We start from the raw sequence: 22,650 nt of genomic DNA on the forward strand, positions 1-22,650 counted from the left end.
AAGTGTCTATCAATTGGGGGCAAAAAGGAACCTAAAGCTAAACAGAAATTTTGGACATTCTCTTTTCAAGTCATATTTGTCAGCAACTATGCTGCAACACAGTTAAAAATGCACATCCAGTCCTCCCAACAATTCAAATTTTACCTGCTTGGCAGAACTAACATGTACAGGTTCCTGAACTGCAGGTGAAAAGCAACTTACTCCTACCACAGCTAAGGGTATCACTGCTGAATATGGCAAACAATTTTGCATAGTGGATGCATCTCCAAATTTGTTGGAAATCAAAAAAATAATCACTGATGTGTCACAATGCTTACTGAAGGAGAAAGTGAGTTGTAATGAATGAATCCTTTACCCAAACTTAGGATCTCACACAAGCTGTACATGAAATGTGTATCCTGAGTGTATTAACAGGTTTTATATGTCCAAAGCATCACCTTGGCATGAATTACTCCACCTCTAAGTTTAAAAAGAGCTACTCACACTGAAACCTCTTCAAACAGTCCTTTACCCTCTACAGCAAAACACAGAAGGCTCTTTTGGATATCCTTGTTGCTTAAGTGGATCAGGTATAGCTAATAAGATAAAGCTTGGCAAGACAATATGAACAAAGACCACAATCTAACCCAGACCACCAAGCAGCAGTTTCAAGAACTGAGAATCAGAAAGCACTTTTCATACCTAATGTAACATTTCAGGACAGAAGTAGCCTTCTCCAAAGAGACTCAGCTGTCAAGAAAAGAGGATGAGTGGAGGAGCTGTGTGTGTGAGTTTTAGCTTTTGAAAACTAGAAAACCCTACTGACCTAGGGAGTCCCTTTAAGAAAGCGATTTCAGCATGCAGAACTATCATCTGTGATACCAGAGACACAAAACTGTGTTGAAGAGAAGCTGCTTGAACATACTGGACTCATACAGCAAGTACAATTCCTTTTATTTACAGCTGCATTCTATGACATTGTGGCAATATACTCTTGTACTTGGTACTCCAACATACATCGAAAAGAAGGATCAAAGACAAGGTCAGAAGTCCCAAGGCACAAGCTGCTCCAAGCGAAGCACATTCTTGAGGATCTATTCTCTTGCCCTGTTACTTTTCCATTTACAGACAAGTTCCCAGTATTGTACTTATGATACTAACTAAACAAACCTCCATCTGGACAAGTCTAGTAGTTCTTCACCAAGATTGCTTAAGGGTCACCACTAAATGTAAGAACTCAACAAAATATTTTTCTCCTCTTCAGTAGTGTGTCTATAATAAGACAACAGAACTCAGGTTCACTTAGGTGTTTGTTAGCTTCATAACAGCCTGCAGTAAAGTGTCATTTATATTGGAAAATATCATCCAAGAAAGTGAACATTTCAGCTCATCATTACCTAGGGGAAGTAGACATAGCAACTGAAAATTAAGTTATCCATATTTTCTGCTAGATAAACTCCTTGCCTCCAACCAACCTAGAGAGATGTAGTCCTAGGAAACAAGAGCAGGTAACATTAAGCACTGATAGCTAAAGTAAGAATGCCTAGCTGAGTTCCCACCCATGGCAAGAACAGAGAGGTCCAGAAGGAGCATCCAGTTTGAAGAAGTGGTTCATGTTCTTACTCATTTCAACCTTAGCTATATAAAAAAGGGAACACAGAAGGCTGAGTGTATATATTCAGACTATACTGCAATTCAAGTATCACTACAGGCTTTTCTTTTTACTGCTTTATCTTTCTCACTTTCTTGGGATTGTAGAATAAATCAGTTACCTGAAAGTGGAAAGGAGGACCAAAGCCTTTTCTCACTTCTATCCCTTTGAAATACTGTCAGGTTCATTTAAGGATTTAATTTGTAAGCACTGCAAAAATGGAGAGGAACTGAAGAGAGGATCTGAAGAGAGTTACAGATAAGCTGACAGGAATTTTGAGCTACAGAATACACCAGTGGTTTAAACTTCCCTAGGGAGCAGCCAGCTCTGTCCTGACACGCTCTCAACCGTGTCAAACCTGCAAACAAACCCTGCCTTCCTGTCCAACCCATCCTGCTCTGTAACATCTTTGGCAACCTACTAAGTGTTTCCATTGCATTTCTTGCAGCTGGGTGGGTTTTTTGCTTTGTTGGGGTTTTTTTCCAATACAGAATTTAGACTCCAAGAAGAACTGCTCCATTCTGCGACGGGCAGCTTTTACTGCAGCAAGGACAGGATGCAGCCTTGCACAAGAGCAGCGGGTTTTGAACGGCGCTGTTGGGCAGGCTTTTGTTAGCTTAATGCCCCACCTGCTGGCTGACGACTAAATGACAGCGTGACAGCTCCCTAAGAAATCGCATGCCTATTATTCTGCCACCAGTAGGGAGCTCTACACTGTCATGGCAACTGGCACAGTTCTACATCGGAGACGGACTGCACAGCTGGGTCCACCACAGTGTGAAGACTAGCTTACAGAAATCGAACCTAGATGGTTATAAAGCAGATGTTAGTCTCATTTTTAATATCATCATAGAATTGTCAGGGTTGGAAAGGACCTCAAGGATCACCCAGTTCCAAGCCCCCTGCCATGGGCAGGGACACCACACATTAGATCATGTTAGCCATCCAGGCTAACCACACTAAAGTACTACAAAACATAGTATGAGTAAGGAATACAACCAAAGCAGTGATCTCCTCATGGATCTTTAGTCTGTAAGAATTCCTACACCTTCATCTGTGCTTAACTCAGTTACCACACTAAGCTATGTTAGATCAGGTATAGTTTCTCAAAAATGCATCAGTCTAAGAGAAAAGGCAGACAATCCTTCTAATGGAGAACCAAGAACACCATCTGGCTGGCTGGCTCATTCCAAGAATTAATTCTATTTGGTAGCATGGCTTGTAAAAGGAGTGTCAACAGCCACAGCACCAAACAGTTCACTGGGACACTTCAGCAAAGAACCACAAGTGTCACAGCTGTATAAAACCAACTGCAAACAGGCATCATACTTGTCCATCACATCTAGATTTGTTGTTTCTAAAAGCAATCTTACTGTATCAGACTTCCAATGCTTCTGGGTCCCTACACAACACACATACTACGTGCAAGCACACACACACAAGAACTCACTCTTGCCTGCTAGTCAACAACTAACATGGTCCACTTGGTTTGATAGTGCTAGAACTACAAGTTTGCAGGAAGTTCCAATTGTGCACCTGTTTTGAAAGTGCCTTCAGCTACAGCCATATGAAACAGATGTTTTGGCTCTGAGTGAAATGAGAGATTTACCTACTGGTTTTGTATTATGCTTATAAGGTACTTCGAAAGAACACTAAAAATGCACATTCTTAGTTATAACTTGTTCCTTTTACTGGCATATGCCACAAAAAGTAAAATTCACAGATGGGAATTCAGCAAAAAAATAAATTAGTTTCCTATGGGTGAGAAACAGCTAACAAAACCAGCACAACACAATCTAATGGGAAAGAAAATAAATGGCACTCATAAGGCCCAGGCTATGCATTTCACTGTGATAAGCGTTCTCAGCAGGCTTGTTTGTATCTAGCATCACCATTTCAAACATACTGAGCAATCATCTTGCTCACCAGATGGTCCCATGGGTAGCACTTGGTCAAATAAACATAAAATAGGTACTCTATGTAGGTAACTTCTGGTTTCTCTCTCTTCTTTTGGTGCTGAGACTCTTCAACGACAACTATACATCTGCACTTTATGTTTTCTTACAGCTACAGCATAAAGCCTCAGATACATCCCAGAGCACATCAAGCCAACTAGAACATTAAGCCAAAATGAAACCTGCATTTGCAAAGAAGCAATTACCTTTACCAATAAACCAGCACCACAGCTTTAACAGCCCAAGTACACCCTTAAGGTACTTAAAGTTGCAAAGGGTCCTGATAGTCAGAACACTCTACATTTGGGAGGGGTTTTTAATTACTGAATTTAGCTGTGCAAGATTAAAGAAATAAACCAAAAAACCAAACCAAGCAGAACACCACAAAAAACACCATAAAAACCTAAAGAAGCTGGTAACAGAATTTAAGTGTAATCAAGCTATTTTATAAGCAGTAGTCAGAAAAATAACATGGCAAATTAGTGCCATGGAAAACCCAGCACTACCTTTAGAGACATAGAACAGCCCGAGAAAAGGTTACCAGGTTTGCCTTTTCACATCAATTTATGCTGTCACAACACTGGTACAATCCCACATAAAATGGACACAAAATCTGCAGTAATTTCTATCCCCCCCCCCTTTCTTTCTCTGTTCATACAATTCCAGAACACTCCTAAGCAGCAGTTCCTGTGCACTTTTCATGCTGCAGCCATACTCACATTGTCCAGGAACTCAGTTCCTTTGCATACACTTAGCATCTAGCTCTGGGGCTTTTCCTGGCCGTTTCCTTCTGGAAGTTTGAAGCAGAGCACAATCCCCTTTGAACTCATGCACACATCCCTCAAGAAAGGCCTAACTTTTATTTTTGTTTAGAGAGTGAAGTGTTGGAGGAAGAGAACAATCAGACTAGGATTCAACACGCATGCAAGGCTGAATAGAGCTCTCAGTTCTACTCTTTGAATACTGCAGCTATTAACTATTGCAAGATGCCTTACTCTTTGTAACTGGAATTCTCACATCACTCTTCAAGAAGCTTCCCCAAATCTTCATTACACTGTTCCACCTTTCTGAAGGTAGCTTAACTCCGGTACTGTATTTAGCATACCACTAGACATTTGGAAAGCCAAGTTCAAAATAAAAATTTATTTTAATGGTTTCAAAATACATTACTAAAATCTACATAATTATTAAAATAGGCTTGCAGACATTCTTTGATTAACAGTTTGCATCACATAACAAAGGCTATTTTAAAGGCAGTGTTTACCACAATTTTAACACACGGGTGCTTGGTAAAATTTCTCAAGTAAAAAAGCATACTGAGTAGCCAATGCAGCTAATGACACTCTTGCATCTGAAGAATTTTAAGATTCTTAATTGGTTTCCCAAAACTAAGTGATGCTGAAGACTGCAGGTACATAAGTTGTCACCAATAAACATAACCACATTGATTAGGTAGTCTAAAGACAACCACAACTTGAAAGGGCTTCAGTTAAGTTACAACTTGACATCTTCTGTTCCACTGATTAAGAACTCAGTTTTAAAACGCAACCTTCTTGGGCAAATAACTACTTCCATTCTTAAACTGCAAGAGAACTGGTGAGTGTTAATCATGTAAACTGTGGTTTAGGAAAATCAAAAGTAACATGCAAACTGTACTTTAAAGCTCAGAAGAAAAACTGCATGCACCAAACAAACCAAGAATGTTTTTCCCATGTAAACTTCTTACCATTGCAGTTAGTTACCACAGGAAGCATGCAAACAAAACCTGGAACTCTGTCAACTCTTACAACTCTTAATCTTCAACTACTCAAAGAAGATTGTGTTCAAACAGGTAGAACAGGAACAAACTTCAACTTGAAGCAACTTTTTGAAAAAGGTTATACTGCATACGTTGCTAAACTGAACTGTAGTAACAGCAAGGTAACGAACTTCAGATACTTTCAAGTCTTCATTGATCAAACGCTTTTGAGTACTGTCCTTCCTTTCCTGAAGTGATGCACCTTCCTCTCCTGGAATAAGATAGGAAAACAAACAGGAAGAGAGTTTTCTCAATCAATAGAATACAGCAACTAAGTTTCACCAAAAGTATCTCAAGACATTCTGTAGTCTATTCACCCTGCTACAAAAACTCATAAACATGGCTTCTGTGTTTCTGCTTCAAAGTACATGTGTCCAGTCATGTGTCTGTACTTCTTTACAAAGGAAGCAAAGTCTTAAACACAGCATGAATAACAAACAGAAAATACCCACCACAGAGTGTCATCAGAAATGGCAACTCTACCAAGACTGAAACAGAGCAAGAATCTGGCAAACAGCTACAGTGGGTATTTAACTGGTATAAAGACTATCCAGGCTCAAGCTCAATATCCCCTATGCAAACTAGGGGGTAACCCAGAATCCTTTCAGCAGTGTGTCAGTAAGTCATAACTATCCAGTCTGAGTTGCCTGTTCAGCAATTTTTTTTTATGCAGGCTTGATTAAATACACTAAGTCCCATTTCAGCATTTGCTTTGGCATTAAGCATCTGAGAACCAAACCCATACACCTCAGTATGTACAAGAAAGAACTCAAATGGAATTCCAAATACAAATTCTTTCATCTTTATGGTACATTACAGGTGATAACTGAAGGCCAGTTGTGTTTTAGGGATTCAATTATGCTTCCACTACATACCTTAAAATAGTCTTCTTGTGATACAAAGGTGTTCCTCAGACGGTTCTCAGGATTAAGCAAACAGGATACTACTGTTTGTATACTCCTGTCCACAGACTTCTGAAATACAGTTATATGTGCATCTAACAGTGATACTGACTTTCTCAGCCCACTACTAGCCATGTGAGCACATCACAAGGCTTACTTTGTATTCAGTGCTCCTCTCAACGGCCTTCTATTTCCTGAGCTCTTGTCCCTTTTTAAAAGCAAAACCCAAAAAACCAAACCCAACCTTTTCATCTTAACTCATGATCACCCTTAGATGTTACAACACAACAGTTCTGACCAGTAACATACTAGTTCAGTGGGGGAATAGGCTGACAGGCAAAGAATGAAATTACCTTTAGAAAAAACAAAAATCAATTCAGAGCCAAAAAAGGATCACCTTCCACAGAAAGAAAGTAAAATGTTACCATTTCAGATGGTTTAAGTTTAAAATGAATCTGCCTAAGATCAGGTAGTGCTACATAAGGTGCTTTTTCTCTCTACTATTTCCTTGTTATTTAAAAACATTATTGTACTTACTGATCTAAGATCACACTTATACAGCCCTCAGCACCACAGACTAGGCCCTAATTTTTTCCCAAGGAAATAGGTGAGCCTTTTTAAGTTTCACACAAAAACCAAATCCACTGAATTGAGCAACTGCTAAAGCAACAACTGTAACCTCCATTTCTAGGATACTGGTCAGAAGCCCTCTTCATGTGCAAACTTTATTTCTGGAACAGGGTTTATGACTAAAGTTGTGAGAAAGCACTTACCTTTTGTGGACAGTTACTAGATGACTGCATGGGCTCTGGAACAGCACATTCTGTCTGTATGAACTCGGGATCCTCTGCACAGTGGTAGCTTACTGAAGCATAAACCTGTGTAGTTGGAATACCACACTGTTTCAGTAACACTGGAAAAACATGCACAGTACTGATGACACTGTTCCTCAACTAGCCATAAGCTGTATCAACTTCACAATTCATTAGAAGTTCTTCAAATGGGGGAAATACTGCACAGTGATCTATTTTTAGACAGCTTTGCCTCCTTCCAGAAAGGATCTATTCAAGGAAATGTCTTTTCTCTTCACCATAACAACTCTTAAGTTATCTTCCCAAAGGAGTTTATGGAGAATTTGGGACAAGCAGGAAGTAAATTCATAAGATTATTCACTGAAGTATAATGAAAGAAGAGGAAGCAAGCTATCTGCCATCATTGCCCCTCCAAGAAACTGCTTTTCCATACAGAGTCCCTTTCTTATCTGAAGCTTCCTTCATGCTAATGTAACTGAAATTGAAGATATAAAACCATCTAGACATTTCACAGTTTAACACTCTCCTCACTTCCCTCTGCATACAGTGCAATGTTACAACTGGCAAGACAGTATTGACTTTAATCACAAGAAAGAGGCTGATAAAGCAGTTACTGTTTATAAGGATCCTTCCAGAGAGGATTGGGAGCTTTTACAGCCCATTTCACCAGGATCTCAAAGGCAAGATTATGCAGCCTCACTCTTCAGGGGCAAAACACTGTCTTTCCTCACAGCAGTCAAGATTTGCTCAGACTTGGCAATAGTTTTCAGTTTCTTGCAAGATCAGCTTGTGATGGGTTGAAGTTTTTCCCCAGCATTAACTTTGCCAGACCAGCTCAGAAGCAAATGAAGTCGTATTTATAAGCAAGACCTACATTCTGCAATAGAATGCAATGAATATGTACGAAGTATACAGCATGTACAATATTCCACTGCCCTCCCCCCCATCCCCCCAAGAGAGACAGAGAGAAAGCAGTGGGTTAGACTTCACTAAACAATTTCAGCCAAGGCCAGCCAATAACCAGCAGAGATCCAGAAAGAAGAGGGCATTGTTTAGGTACAGCCTGTCTTATTCCAGATATTTAGCCAATGAATTTGTTTAGAAGCATCTTCTGTTTTCCTTTTTACACCCAATAGTGATTTACTTATATTTTTCTACTTTTCTGCTCAAAATCTGTAGTTAAATTTTAAAGGCATGGTCTAAAACCAACACACAACTACAAGGTGTACCATCTGAGATCCCCCCAAAAGCCTTTCAACACCAGAACTCTGATTTCAAGCCAGCAGTATCAGGAGATAGAGAAGACTGGTGTTAAGACTACTCCTGAGGAACATCCCTAACCATCAAATGGTTATCATGTGACCTCATCAGAGCAGGGGCATTCCATTTACAGATGGCAATCACGATTACCCACCAAATAGGAAGGTACAACACAGCAGACTGAAGGATGGAGTTTCCTATCTTTCTTACATGCTTGTCCTCTTTCAAGTCTGTCAAGGCCGATACTGAAAGTTACATAACTGAGATAGCTCTTCTAGAAAAGCTGCCTGCTCACATAACCAGATTTTAAATGCCTACTGAAAACTACCATGCACACCTACTCTAAAGATGTTTTTGGCTTGCCACAATGTTAAGTAACAAATTATTTCAAGCCCAACAGGGTAATTAGTATTGCAGAGACTTTAGTATTGCATGAAGTCTTTTGCTTCGTGTTTCTGCCCCCCTTAAAAGCAGTTTCCACTAACAGGAATACAGGCTTCCAGTGAAAAGACTGCTTTTTTGCTAAGAAGTTGAAAGCAAAACTTAGAACATGACTGAAGCTAGCAGATGTAAAAGTATTCTTCTAGTATGATCAGAGACACAAATTGCCAGATGCATGGAGGCAGCAATAGAGGCCCAAAGCTCCTTTTTTTTGTTTTTCCACATATTCTACAGACATCTGCTGAGAATTAGCTTGAACAGGTAACATTTAGAAGAAAACTGAAGAATTTCAGCCTTTAAACACATCACAAAAATTGCAATCCATAAACACACAGAACATGAGGATGTCTAAGATACAGGTTTAAGTTCCAAGACCACTGAAGAAACACAGAACATTCTCTTCTGTGAATTGTCACTTGTAAAGACACAAAAGAAGTTGTTCCTTTAGAAGCCACCAGTAACATCTACAGTCTGTAGCAGCCTGGCCAATTATTTTTAAAAGCTGTTGAAAGGAGCTGAAAAAATTACCAGTCTTTACAAAGCAGACTACTTTGGGGGGTGTGGTATTACAAGAAAAACTGAGCAATAAGCAATAATGTTATAGAGATCTTGTAAGCCAGGATCATGCATGAGATGGCCAGTTATTCTTCCTTCAACCTTTCATGAAAATAAGAATTCTGTTCAGGTTAGAATTCCAGGATCTTGAGAGGCAAACATTTGGAGTAACACTATAAAGCAGGTACTTCTGTTCTGCCAGGCAGCTCCTAAAAAAAACATCCTGCCAGTAGGAAATCCTAAACAATTTCCTATTCTGTCAACAGCTACAGATTTATACAGACCAGATTACACACAGTTTCTGTCAGCAAACAACTTTTTAAGGACCAAGCTGTCAAAGCAGTGTGCTAATTGAGAAGGCAAAGCTCCAGAACTTTGCAGACTTACCGGAGGCATAACGTAGTTCCTTTGCTCCCCAGTAAGCCATTGAGGTTGAACCTTAAACAAGAATTGGACAACATTTAAGAAACCCAGCTTTTATTCATTCATTTCCAACACAAGCAGTTGTTCTTTAAGAGCCACCACTCACAACATTTCATGTACAGATTTTTTCATGAAACGTTTTACAGTCTTGTCTAGTAAAATCTCTCTCCCAGGCATACCTTACACCATGTTTAGTACAAGGTCATCCCTACCACAAACTAAACTACCTTCTTTCTCTTCTCATTCCAGGATTTATAAGGTACAGAAAGACCAAACTCCTATTAACACTATCCATTCTGTTCAAGTTTCTCAGGTATTAAACAGCCTTTCTGCTATTGAACAATTCCATACCTGATAGCTGTAGGCTGGCTGGTATCCCACAGGAACTTGCTGCTGTATCAATAAAGCTGGTGAACTGTATGGATATGTCTGCAAACAGATTATTTTTGTTGTTGTTTTTAAGGCAAGTTTGAAGCAAGATAAACATGTATTTGTAAAGGTATTTATGAAGCCAGAAGCACATTCTTAGTATATAGTCACATTGTTACTTCAATTCCTGTTTCAGACTAGCTTTGTTATTTAAAAAGCAAGCTTTATGATTTCCCTTGGGGCTTCAGCACTTCATGCACTAAAAATTCCCTTGGAAGTCGGGTTCTGATGTGTATTACACATCTAAAGCCCACACTTGCTTGTAGCAGTGTGATCTTAAGTCATTTCAGAAGTGCAACTCATCCCTTAAGCTTTTTTAAGTAGACCTGAAACAGGTCAACAGGATCAGTTTCCTGGAGCCAGAGGCAGGCAAAATATTACAGTTCAGATGATTTCCCTGCATTTCTTCATTGCAAGTATTTTGACACAATGTTAACCTGGAACCTCCTCAGCTTCTTCAGGGAGTAGAGGGATATTCTAGCATGTTAAAGAGAATTGATTCTTCCTACACTATTTCACTTTCCCAATGAACTTAAGAGAATCTGAACTACTATCAAGCTCAGCCTTAGAAAAAAACACTTCTGTGAGTCGCTACAGTTTGCTCAGCTTCAGTTCCTTATGAAAATACATGTAACAATCCATTTGCAGTTAACATTGCCCTATCATATGGAGTTAATACAGGAAGAGACTATCATCTGGAAAGCCTTCTACTCACAGTACAGGCCTTGTAGCAAGGCCAGAAATACTCTGCCTACAGCTCAGTATGAATGCTTATCTGAAGTACCAACCAAGAGATGTGCTGCAGACATACTGCACTGGTCACAGCTGTTAGCAGCAGATGTTGCAATGGTGTTCTTACAAGGACACAACAGCAGTTCACAAACAAGAATCTGTTCAGGTAGGAGGAAGCAACACCCCAAGATGCTACAACCAACTTCTAGTTTAAAAAAAACCCACATTTTAAAGTCTGTGGAGCAGTATATTACATATCCAGATGTATTTGTGACAAGTAAGATTACTTAGCTTATCACAGTATCACCAAGGTTGGAAGAGACCTCAAAGATCGAGTCCAACCTGTCACCACAAGTATAATTAAAATCATAGCTCCACTTTCTAAAGTTTCTTCAGTCTCCACATAGAAAGTCTCTCCCTGTATTGTTTCATAAAGAGATCACATAGTTGAACAGACTTGTCAAGGTTGCTGGCATTCTTTTGAAGTGCTTTGAAGTTGAGCACTTCTTGTTGGGGAAGGCAATAGGAAAATAAGCAGGTAAGGTTAGGATTGGAATCTCAGTACACACTCCTGAAGTTCTATGTGCTTGCACCTTCAAAAACATGTGATGATTCAGAAATCAGTGGCATGAACAGCCTTACCTGAACATACTGTGTTACTGGGCCCATTACAGCTGGAGGCTGCATGTACGTCTCTGTATTTTGGTTACTCCATACAGTATGGAACTGCGGTGGAGGAGGATTGAAGACTACTGGTTTGGGATGAACATAAGAACCTTGTTTGAAGTGGAAAAAAGGTATTAGGATATTTTCACATATATTTCTTCAGCAATCTCAATTCCAGCTGCAAACAACCTTTAAGTTTTGACTCTTGAATTAACTCAGATTACCTGTACTGTGCTCCTGATTTGAGTTTTATTATCAAAACTCTACACCAATCAGTGCAATTGTAAAATTCATAACTGAAATGTAACTTCTTCATATATCAGAAAAAATGTTATCATTAGGAACCCCCAAATACTTAATAGGAAGAAATTTGTTTATGTATACACTTACAGAAGTTCTGTTGCTTTCTAATCGCTGGCCCCAGTTTCAGCTTTTTGCCATGGAAGTTGATTTGCGACTGCAAGACAGGATATTGTGTAAGCTGGGGAACCAGCGAGGTGTGCAGGTGGTTTGATCTCAAAGTGACTTCTCTGCTTACACAGCACAGTATCATCACCTCACATACAGGCTCAAGGGCTTCCATTCTCTTCCCCCACCTCAATACCTTGTACCTTTTACCTTTAATTGCCTGCAGTGCTCTCAGGACACCCCTCTTCTTATTTACCAACTTCTCAACACTATTACACACAACGTGCCTTAATAGCAACATTGACTAGTAGTTTGACTACCTTAGGGATTGTCAGCCTTCTGGTTTTATACACACAGATCTGAACTAGTCTTATCTCAGTAAGGATCCTAACAGAGTTCCCTTGAGACTTTACAGTCACTTACTTTCACAAGTTTCCTAACATGCTTTATATAACACATTAGAAGCTGTCCACACAGTATTACAGGAAATGGAAGGCTAAGCACTGTTTGCCTGCATGTTACTGTGTTCTGTCCAAAGAAGCATTCACATGCATTCCTTCAGAACATCCAAGCATGCTCACATTCAATTTTTTGACCAAAGCTTCTATGCAGTACACAGGCTAATCCAAGAAAGTGCAAAACTGAAACATGGTCCATGTGGTCCTCAAATAGCCAAACCCTGAACATAAGCACCTTGAAAGACTTGAAATCAGAGGTGGAAGCACTCCTTAATAGCCAGTTTCTCATTCAGCACATTCTGCTAGCTCAGACAGAAGGCAGGACTTCAGACTCGGTGATCAATGACTGAGTATTACTTTGCCAGCACAGCACCTGAAGCCGTAACAAAGCATAGGAAGAACTTCGAGCAGCACCCCCTCCCTGCATAAGTTGCCTACGTTCTTCACTGAAATTGTTTAGTTTGAAAACTAGAAGAGGACTTGCTGAGAGATGTAGGCTGAAATGGCACCACAACCACCTTACTTCAAGGTCTTTCTGGACTGACTGCAGAAGATAGCCTGTAAAATTTTGTTCTTTACAAGATGACAGTAAGTCTGGAGTATAGAAAGTTGCTTTAATAGATGGATTTAAACAGATTAACATTTATTCAGGTCCTCAGGAACTTCACACAACTCCCAAAAGAGAATTCACCTTTGCATCTGATCTCACATTCTCTGTAGAGATGGTGACAAGAAACTTATTTACTTATCCATGAAGATATGCATAGCACAGATAACATAAGCTAAAATAAGTCCTCTGAACTGCAGATTACTAATGTTGAGGTTTACAAATGCTTTACACACAGGAAGTAAAAGATTTGTTCAAACCCAATTAAAACAATTCAGTACCAAGTATTAAGACCAGCCACAGATGCAGACACAGTATCTAGATTCTCTTGTCTCATGCACCACTAAGGACTTGCCTGCTTCAGAAGAAAGTATGCAGCTTTCAATTTTAAGACACTTCACTAAGCTTTTTCCTCCTATTTCTGCTGAAGTGCTTAGTACAGAGAACAGCAAATTCATTGCTGTTTGTAAAAACAAGCAGAAAAATAGCACTATAAAAGAAGCCTTATTTGATCACCTTCTCACACTGATAAAAAGGAAATAATGCAATATGGTAGAAAAAAGGTGAAATATCTTGACTGGTTTGATATGTTTGGAGGTTGGTTGAGGCGGGGAGGGGGTAGGGTTGTTCTTTCTTTTAGTGGTCCTGCAATCCTGTTGTGCCCAGAACCATGTAACTGTCTTTTCCACCTGAGCAATAAGAGCCCTTGAAAGAGAAGCCTCCCCTCAAAGCAGCTTTCTGTTTTGAACTGCAAACATTCACACTGGACCAGAGTGCAGTTACAAATCAAATCTGACCTATATCAGAAGGAAAAACTCTTCCAAAATGGACAAAGCTAGAGCTAGGCAGATAAACACAGGCATCAAGAGCAATTTGTGGAGAGGCTCAGGCTCGTTCACTTGTAACACTGAGTACTCAGTACAGGCAATGCCTGAAGTGGTTTAGGAAGGTGATGTCTGCTTATGACTTGAGCTCTAAAATGCAGATGTTAATGCTTTCCCTTTTTCCATCCCCCTGCAGAAGACAACAGCCTCGGAAGATGATTTCTTTCTGGACATAGTTCCTGACAAGGCAGTAAGTTGCACTGGAAAGAAAGACAGACATATACCTCTGGGTTTTCCAAGACTTTTGATCTACACAGTCATATGAATTGAGTACTGTAGAAAGAGATAGGCTGAGGGCTTTCAGTTTTGAAGAAATGCACAGAAAAATTAATGTAGCTCAAACAACAATGCTACTCAAGAGGGCTCTACAGAGACGGCTGCTTCAAAGCAAGTATTCCACACTGATCTAGTACAAATGTAACCCACAGTAAGAGAAACAAACAAACAAACAGGCATTCTCAAATGAAGTGTGTTGCTTGTTACAGAAGTATTTTTTTGTCAGCATACTATCAGAGTTAAAAGAACAGTAAGCTTCTGAAGTCTTTTGACAATAACCAAAAAGATCTCCTGTTGAAGTTTCACTGCTTTCCACTTTGTTCAAATGTTTTCTTCCCTCTAAAGGAGCTGGCCAGCCAGTAAATACATCCAAACATGACAGAACACTAAATCTGTGCCTGGAACGTTCCCTATTCAAGAGCTTCAGAAACAGATGAGAAGCTGTTCATCTTCCAGGGACTTGGGAGATGCGAGACAAAAACATGAGAGGGAGAAATACTTCAATACCTGTTGTTTCACACATGTTTTGTGAGAAGAGGAAAACAGCTTCCTCAGTGCTTTGTGACCTGCTGCAGTCTATCAGAACCAAGTAACAGATATGGTTGTAAGCAGTGAGATTTCGAATTTCACTTAAAGGAGTAGAGCTGTTACAGCCCTAGTGGTCTTAGAGTTATCTCCTGCGAGAACTACAGAAAAATTGTATGACATGTGAACAGTTGCATTCTCTAGCTGAGGAGGCTTTAAAACATATTTGTGTTCCCAGGTAACATCCAAACACATGAATACTACAAGGGAAAAAACAACAACAAAACCGAACACCTACTTGAACTGCCGAGAAGTAAAAAACCTCCTGCTGCTCTCCTTGTTACTCGTTCCCCATTGTAATGCTAACAGGTCTATGTAAGCACAAAGGCTCTATGATAATCGCCCAGTACAGAAAGCCATCAGCCCAAAAGAGGCAGAGAACTTTCAGGCACGTCAGTGAATGAGAACGACTAGAAATACAACGACAAGAGACATTCAAGCACAAAGCTAAAACAATTTGTTTCTTGAAGTAAATTCACAAATATTCTACCACCAGTTTACTTCTTGGGCAGCCCTAAATCTCCTTTCCTGATTTCTTAAGTGGGGTACATGTGGTTTCCCTAAACACCTCCCATTAACTTCTTCAGGTACTTTAGACAAAGAACTTACTTCTACTATTTTTTGAACATCCACGTTTTCCACAAAAGACACAAATCCATACCTGAAAAGGAAAACAAAAGCCAGGTTACTCAATAATAGAGGTTGATTTGTTCATTAGCTAAATTCTGAACAAGACCAGTTAACAGCACATATGCCAAGTACATTGTATTGCAAGCCAAACATAAGTAGGACTGAAGTTTAAAATTCAGCATGAAAATTTAGTGCTGCAAGCATGTGCTACTAGGCTAGATGAAAGGCACTGAATGCCAGATTCTAGAATAACATCTAATAGATGTAAGCATCAAACAAGTTTCAAGCTTTGTTTCTGCTGGTTGAGTGGCAAAGCCCTCTCTTTCCTATAAAACCAAAGCCAAACCAGAATAATAAGGCTATTCTTTATTAAGATGATACAAATTTAAGTGGCAATCTACATTCAGAGGTTTCACAATGTTAAATGGCCACAACAGAAAACAGCAGCTGTGGTTAAGACTTAATCAAGTCAAGCTAAGTAGCTGCTCATATAGACTGTGACAGAATAATGTCCACCAAAAGCAGCAACTTAAAAGCAACTATTCAAGGTCTACTCACCCTTTGGAAACACCAGTTCTGTCAGTGATTACTTTCACCTCTTTCACAGTACCATATCTTTCAAAGAAACTTCGAATTTCTGCTTCATTCATCTAGAAGAAAAACCTTCTTCAAGCACATTCAGCTGTTTACAACTGATTTAAAACAACCAGTACCATATTTCTAAACCATCTTTTACTACTGTAAGAACTAAGGCTACTCATCCCTTCCAAAATTCTCATGACATTGCAAGACCTTAAGATTAAGAAAGGCAAACAAAGGAACAAGCAAACATGAACCTCCCATTTCCTTTCCACTGAAGTGGCCCTATAGCTATCTTAAACAATTAAAAATACATACATACCCTTATATCAATTCCACCAACAAAGACTGTGTTTGGCATGATTTTCCCTTCTGGTAAAACATATCCTTGACTGGTTGTTGACAAATGGGTATTATCCTCCGAGACACCTGCACACTGGGTCTCCACATTTGTAGACTGAGAAATTTACACAGAAAAAAATATTTCAGTCAAATGATTATAGCAAGCTTTCAGCCACTAAAATGCCTGCATCGTCCTATAGATACAGTAAGGGCAAAGGAGTTTCACTAGCACCTTTTCAATTCCTTGAAAGGAAGTACATGCTGCAAATATACCACTCCTTGGAAAAAAGGTTCAAGTAATTACATTAAGCCACTTCAAAAAATTAGATATAGACTTAACCTAAACTACTGTAAGTAGCCCTGACTGCAGGAAGCTTCACGACCAGTGTTGCTCCTACCCTACGCAGTGACAACACCAAAATTACTGATTTCAGAACATTACTATAAACTCCTCTCAGATGCAAGCAAGAAATGAAAATTCTTTCGAGGTGCAATTTACTGTAAATTGAATATCCAACACAAAACATTCCAAGCTTTAAATACTCGAGATGTAAGTTAGCTTACATATAAATAGCCTTAGAGCACAGGTAACAAGAGATATATCACAAGTCAGCTCTAAGAAATTAGATAGGTCCTGATGGAATATTCATGCCATTCATTTTCTCAGGAAAAAATTTTTGTCAGTTTAACTACAACAGGAACATGAAGGACTACAAACTCGCTCCTGAGTTGTTTGCATTGAAGTAAGATTTTGCTGAACTTCCACTATTCCACAGTAATAAGGACTGTGTAGTAGAACATTTCTCCTGTAAACAGAGAAAGGGAAGATCTCCTCTTTCCCTCCTATTACAGGAGAGCAACTCTTCACATCACTGTGAAAGCAAATAAACCCTACAATTTACCGGAGAAAAATCCTGTAGTACTTGTCAAAACCATCCACTCCTGATCCAAACTCATCCTGCAGTTACATAAACACTTGTGCTACCATAAAAAGCACAAGGGCAAAAGTGATGCAAGTGGTGAGGATGCCACTTCTTTGGCTGCACCCCCGCTAAAGGGTATTTGAACTGAAAATGGAAACTGCAACTCCATAGCAACCTTGAGCTGATCACACTTAGCTTCGACTTCTTTCTTTCTGGATCTGTTACAGTGAACCAGGCTAAAAGAGAAGCAGTCACTTCGCTGTGCAAATTCTCTGGCAACCCAGAAGAGGAAACTACTCACAGCAGAAGCACCCAGCTAGTGCCAGAGCAAGTACAAAGAAGTGGGCACGCAAACAGACACTGCCCGTCTGCAAGGCTGCAATGGAAGTGCAGCATTCTGAGGTTAGATTAAGTGGCTACCCTGAAATTATAGGCTGAAATGACCCAACCCTTCAAAAATAACCTAAGTGAAGGTGCTTCGTCTAGCCATCACATGTAATATCTTTGAAATTCAAGTTTCTGCATGTCAGACAACTCGGGCTTATTCAAAGTTTATCAGCTTACAGAAATTCATAGGGTTTTTCCTTTCTCTCATCACAAGGGGAACCTAACCATCTTGCTCTCTGCATTATTCCAGTAAAAATCAACTTTAACTCGATACCCAAACATTGGATTGACCTCTTGAGTAGTCAAAACTTTCGGAAGGGGAAAAAAAAAAGTGGAAAAGGCCCAGGTAGTGGAAATACCTAACTACTCAAGCAGATCACAAACATCAGTCTCCTGCACATCTTTTCTTCTGGCCACAGAAGTACGAGTGCCTGGTTCCTTGGGCTTCTCCCCGCCCTTCCCTAACCGCACACGCTCTTTGTTTTAAACAAGCATTGCACATTTTCCTTGTATCATTTTTTTATTTAATTTAACCCCCCGATAGGTGGCCGCCGCACAGCCTTTCCGTGCGCAGGAGCCGGTTACCATGACAGCGCAGCACCTACCGACAGAACATGGCTGCCGGGGAGCTCTCCCCGCTGGGCAGCAGGTGGAGCCATCAGGCAAGCACTTCGGGAAGCTCGCACGGCAGCAGCGGCCGCTTAACGCTTCGCTTTTGCGAAGGCCTTTTGTTCTTTGTTGGTGGGGTTTTTGGTAAGGCTTAGCCTTCTGTTAAAAACGCCCTACTTCTATATTGGTTTTGAGGTGTCCGGGATACACTCGTAAAATCCATCTTTCAATTAAACACTCCTGAAGAAGAGCACCTTCCACGTTGGAGAAAAGCAACGTGCGAGGGCAGCAAACTCTCCCGGCCGCGTTAAGTCCACAACGCGCTATGTGAAACCTCTTTCCTGGCACGGAGGGGAGGGGGCAAAACAAACAAAAAGCCCCCCCCACACCACAACCGACACCGGGAGCCTCAGGCAAGCGATACGGAGCCGCCGCTCCTCTAGGGCTGTCCCCCAAGCGCAGCCCCGCGGCCGCTCACATCCCGCAGGCTTCGCGCCTCGCCTGCCCCGTTACCAGAAAAGGCGCCGGAGCTCTGAGGTCTAGGGAAGGGCAACGGGCAGACACGCCTCTGCGAACAGCCCGAAATCCCCAGCCAGCCAGAGAAAAAGTCACCACCTAACCCTCGCAGCAAGCACGGACAGAGACACGCAGGCGGCTGGCGCCGCGCCGGAGCCGGCCGCAGCTCCTGCGTGGCCTCGCCCGCCAGGCCATGCGCAGAGCGGAGAGCGCGGCGGTGCGGCACGGCACCAGGTGGCACGAAATGGCTGCTCAGGGTGTGAAATGCGTCTGTCGCAAAGCCCTCGCCACACCTTGGCCCCGACAGCTGCGGCGGGCCGACACTTCGCCCCACAAGAAGCCCCAGGCTTTTTACTCTATTTTATTCCTGATCTTAACCGCTCACCTATTCTTAAGATTTTTGGGGTATTAAACATAACTCTGAGGGGCCCAACCCTGACAGCCGCACACCAGCGTCCTACAAGGCGACTACTAGGTCCTCACCCCAAGAGCCCTCGCTTCCTGGGGGAGTAGCCGAGCAAGTCACTACAGCCCCCCAGCAAAAAGCCGCCCCACAACTAACAGCTCACCCTCATCCCACCTTCCCCCTGTGCCGACCTTCTCCACTCACCATCATTCACCGAAGCTTGAAAAGAAACGATGCCTTTAAAACGAATACGAACGCCTTTGAGAAAACAAACACCGGAGAGTTCTTTTTTTTTTTTTTTCTTATTTTTTCCTTTTTTTCTCTTTTTTTCCTTTTTTATTTTTTTTTAATCTGGAGCAAAGCAGCCTGTTTTCTTCACCGCTCCTCTCCTTAAGTAGCCCCAAGTGGGAAGGGGGCGGGGAAAGGCCACACCTTGCCCTCGCAGCCAGCACCGGCGCAGTTTAAGGAGGTTTGGGGGGCTATTGACCCCTCCCGCCGCTCAGGGGCCAGGTCTTGTGTTGTCTGTGCTTTAGGAGCTTGTCTACAGACAAAAGGGGGAAACATACCGCCGTTGTTCTCCGAGTTAAGAGACTGGGTGAGGCTGTTACTTGCGGCCTTGTTCGGTGGATGTGGTAGCAGCAGCTCTTGTCATGGAATCATAGAATGTTAGGATTGGAAGGGACCACAAGGATCATCTAGTTCCAACCCCCCTGCCGTGGGCAGGGGCGCCTCACACTACAGCAGGTTGCTCAGAACCCCATCCAGCCTGGCCTTGAAAACCTCCAGGGATGAGGCTTCCACCACCCCCCTGGGCAGCCTGTTCCAGTGTCTCACCAGCCTCATGGGGAAGAGCTTCTTCCTAACAGCCAATCTGAATCTACCCATTTCTAGTTTTGTTCCATTCCCCCTAGTCCTATCACTACCTGACACTGTTAAAAGTCCCTCCCCAGCTTTCTTGTAACTCCCTTCAGATACTGGAAGGCCACAATTAGGTCTCCTCAGAGCCTTCTCTTCTCCAGACTGAACAGCCCCAACTCTCTCAGTCTGTCTCCATAGGAGAGGTTTTTATTACTAGAATATTTAGACCAGGACTAGCACTTGCTCTGTTGAGGTCTGAGAGCGGTGTAGTGTTGACGAGGCTTTCTTTCACTCTCAGACAAAACCTGGAACATTTTTATTGATATTTATATAAACCAGTGTTACATAGCTGTTCTAGAGCAAGCTCTTTTCATCACATCTCTTGTGGCCTGCACTGACAACAAACCCACTGTTCATCAGTCACCCAAGACCATTCTGGAAAGAAATCTCTCCAGAAGCAATTCTAGTTCTACATTAAGAAGATGCTTACACTATGTGGTTTGTTTTAATTAGTTCTACATAATTTTTCACAGCTGATACCAAATGTGAAGAACAAGGGCTGATGTTTGAGAGTTGGAATGAGAGGGGAAAATCATGGAAATAAGTTTCTATAAAGACAGAGGGAAACTCACCAAAATCAACCTCTGTCTATCTTAGCTTACTAAGTTTTTTGTTTGATTTGCTGTTGTTGTTCTTTTTTAATAGCAAATGCATAGGAATCATAGTTGTTCAGGATGAAAAATGAAAGTACAAAGCTGAGCTGGCAAACTGACGTGTATATAACATGTAAGCTATTTTTGCCTATGAGATTTTATTTCTGCTAATACATGTATCTATTTTTAACAATGTACCAAATGTTCCCCTTTCTTCAGGTGCTGATATTAATAACCAGAAGTAGACTCCTGTACTAGATATACCTGGCCCCAGAGTTGCTCCAGGTAATGGCAATAACAAGCCCTGATCACAAAAGATGTATTTGTGTTAGCTACGGGAAGGATTTTGTAAAAGCTAATGGGGCTGATTATCTAAAGGTGTTCTCTAGTGGGGAATTATCTTAAGGTAAGCATATAAGAGGGCTTTCATGCAGCTAATACCCATTTACTTAAGAGATGCTCTACAATGCCATTTTTATTTAAAATGGCTGAGACCTTGAAAGTGTGGTCCAACAAAAGAGGGAAAATAATACATAATATTTAGTTCAATAAAATGCATTCATATTTGGCTTTAAGAATGGCAAGAGGTTGGTAGCACTATTTTTTTAATGGAAAAAAAGTAAGCCTGCTCTTAGTAACTTTTGAAACTAAAACTAGTCTTAATAACCCAAGGGAGAGCAGAAGCCAGATTGATGGGGAGCTGGTTAGGTTTTCACCTTCTTTAATTCTTTGGTATGGGCATAACCAGAAGTATTCTGAAAGATCTCCTCTTTGCTATTAAGTGGAAGAGAACTGTCCTGGAAGTGATACTGCATATGCTGCTCTTCCAGCAAAACTAGTATGATTCCAATGTAAAAGCAGAATGATGTAGTTGATACAAAAATGCAACCCTTGCTGAGACATTATAGATGCTAGGTTTGGGAGCTTCATTGGACTGGGTTTGAGACAGGATTGTGTCCTACTTTTCCTTAACAGATTATTAGCTTCTAAAATTGGAAGACATCTGTTTACTGAAACAAAGGAGAGAGTAATTTATTTTCTGCTTCCAGTACACAAATCACAAAAGGGTTGCAGGGAGTGGAGCAGGAAATCATTGTCTCGGTTTGTTTTATTAATATTGCTACTGGAAGAGTTACTGTTCAGTGTCTTTACTTGTTAAATGTACTAAGTAGCAGAAAAAGAAACTACATTTATGTTCAGTAACACCATACAGTGCTTTTCACTTTAACACACATCTGAAATAAAATATTGAGAATCTTAGCCAAATTATGCTCTCCTGGAATCTTATGATTTTAAGTAATCTTGGCACTATGATGCTACCTTCTTGTGATTATGTTGTTAGCATACAGATAGATCAAAGCTTGGCTTTCTGCCTTGCACTTTTCTTCCCCCCCCCCCCCCCTTTAAAAATCAGAGTTACTGGTAAATTAAAATAATTCAGGGAATGTCTCTGGTTTGGAATCTCTGCCATGAATGAGAATTCTGCAAAAAAATCTGATGAAAAATGACCCCACCTGGAGTACTGCAACCCCACCTGGAATACTGCCTCCAGTTCTGGAGCCCCTATTACAAGAGGGATATGGATGTGCTGGAACGTGTCCAGAGAAGGGCCACGAGGATGAGCAGAGGGCTGGAGCACCTCTCCTGTGAGGACAGACTGAAGGAGTTGGGGCTGTTCAGTCTGGAGAAAAGAAAGCTCTGAGGTGACCTAATTGTGGCCTACCATTATCTGAAGGGGGCCTACAAGAAGGCTGGGGAGGGGACTTCTCAGGATATCAGGTAGTGATAGGACTGGGGGAATGGAATGAAACTGGAGGTGGGGAGATTCAGGGTGGATGTGAGGAGGAAGTTCTTCACCATGAGAGTGGTGAAGCCCTGGAATGGGTTGTCCAGGGAGGTGATTGAGGCCCAGTCCCTGGAGGTGCT

General features: G+C 41.1%; 1 protein-coding gene across 1 annotated transcript; it reads right to left on the bottom strand.

Annotated features, from left to right (window-relative positions):
- Window positions 1–5,540: 5,540 nt before the first annotated feature.
- Window positions 5,541–18,270, bottom strand: DAZL (deleted in azoospermia like). The gene is made up of 11 exons (XM_054161288.1): window positions 18,217–18,270; window positions 16,353–16,487; window positions 16,010–16,101; window positions 15,431–15,482; window positions 11,994–12,060; window positions 11,580–11,713; window positions 10,128–10,205; window positions 9,741–9,791; window positions 7,059–7,163; window positions 6,259–6,357; window positions 5,541–5,594 (listed from the first exon to the last, which is right to left on the bottom strand). The coding sequence occupies exons 1-11, from the start codon at window positions 18,268–18,270 to the stop codon at window positions 5,541–5,543; spliced, it is 921 nt and encodes a 306-aa protein (XP_054017263.1).
- Between the last annotated feature and the right edge of the window lie 4,380 nt (window positions 18,271–22,650).

Source organism: Dryobates pubescens, chromosome 4, assembly GCF_014839835.1.
Source record: "Dryobates pubescens isolate bDryPub1 chromosome 4, bDryPub1.pri, whole genome shotgun sequence".
In the NCBI taxonomy this organism is placed as follows: Eukaryota; Metazoa; Chordata; class Aves; order Piciformes; family Picidae; genus Dryobates; species Dryobates pubescens.

What these genes read in the sequence shown, in the direction of transcription:
- DAZL (XM_054161288.1), bottom strand. Translation starts at nt 18,270, where the DNA reads ATGGTAACCGGCTCCTGCGCACGGAAAGGCTGTGCGGCGGCCACCTAT. An exon ending in ATGTTCAAAAAATAGTAGAA is followed by an intron (nt 12,061 to 15,430) that starts GTAAGTTCTTTG and finishes CCTGTCTTGCAG; the next exon opens with TCGCAAATCAACTTCCATGG. An exon ending in CTAGTAACTGTCCACAAAAG is followed by an intron (nt 6,358 to 7,058) that starts GTAAGTGCTTTC and finishes ACTGTATTTCAG; the next exon opens with AAGTCTGTGGACAGGAGTAT.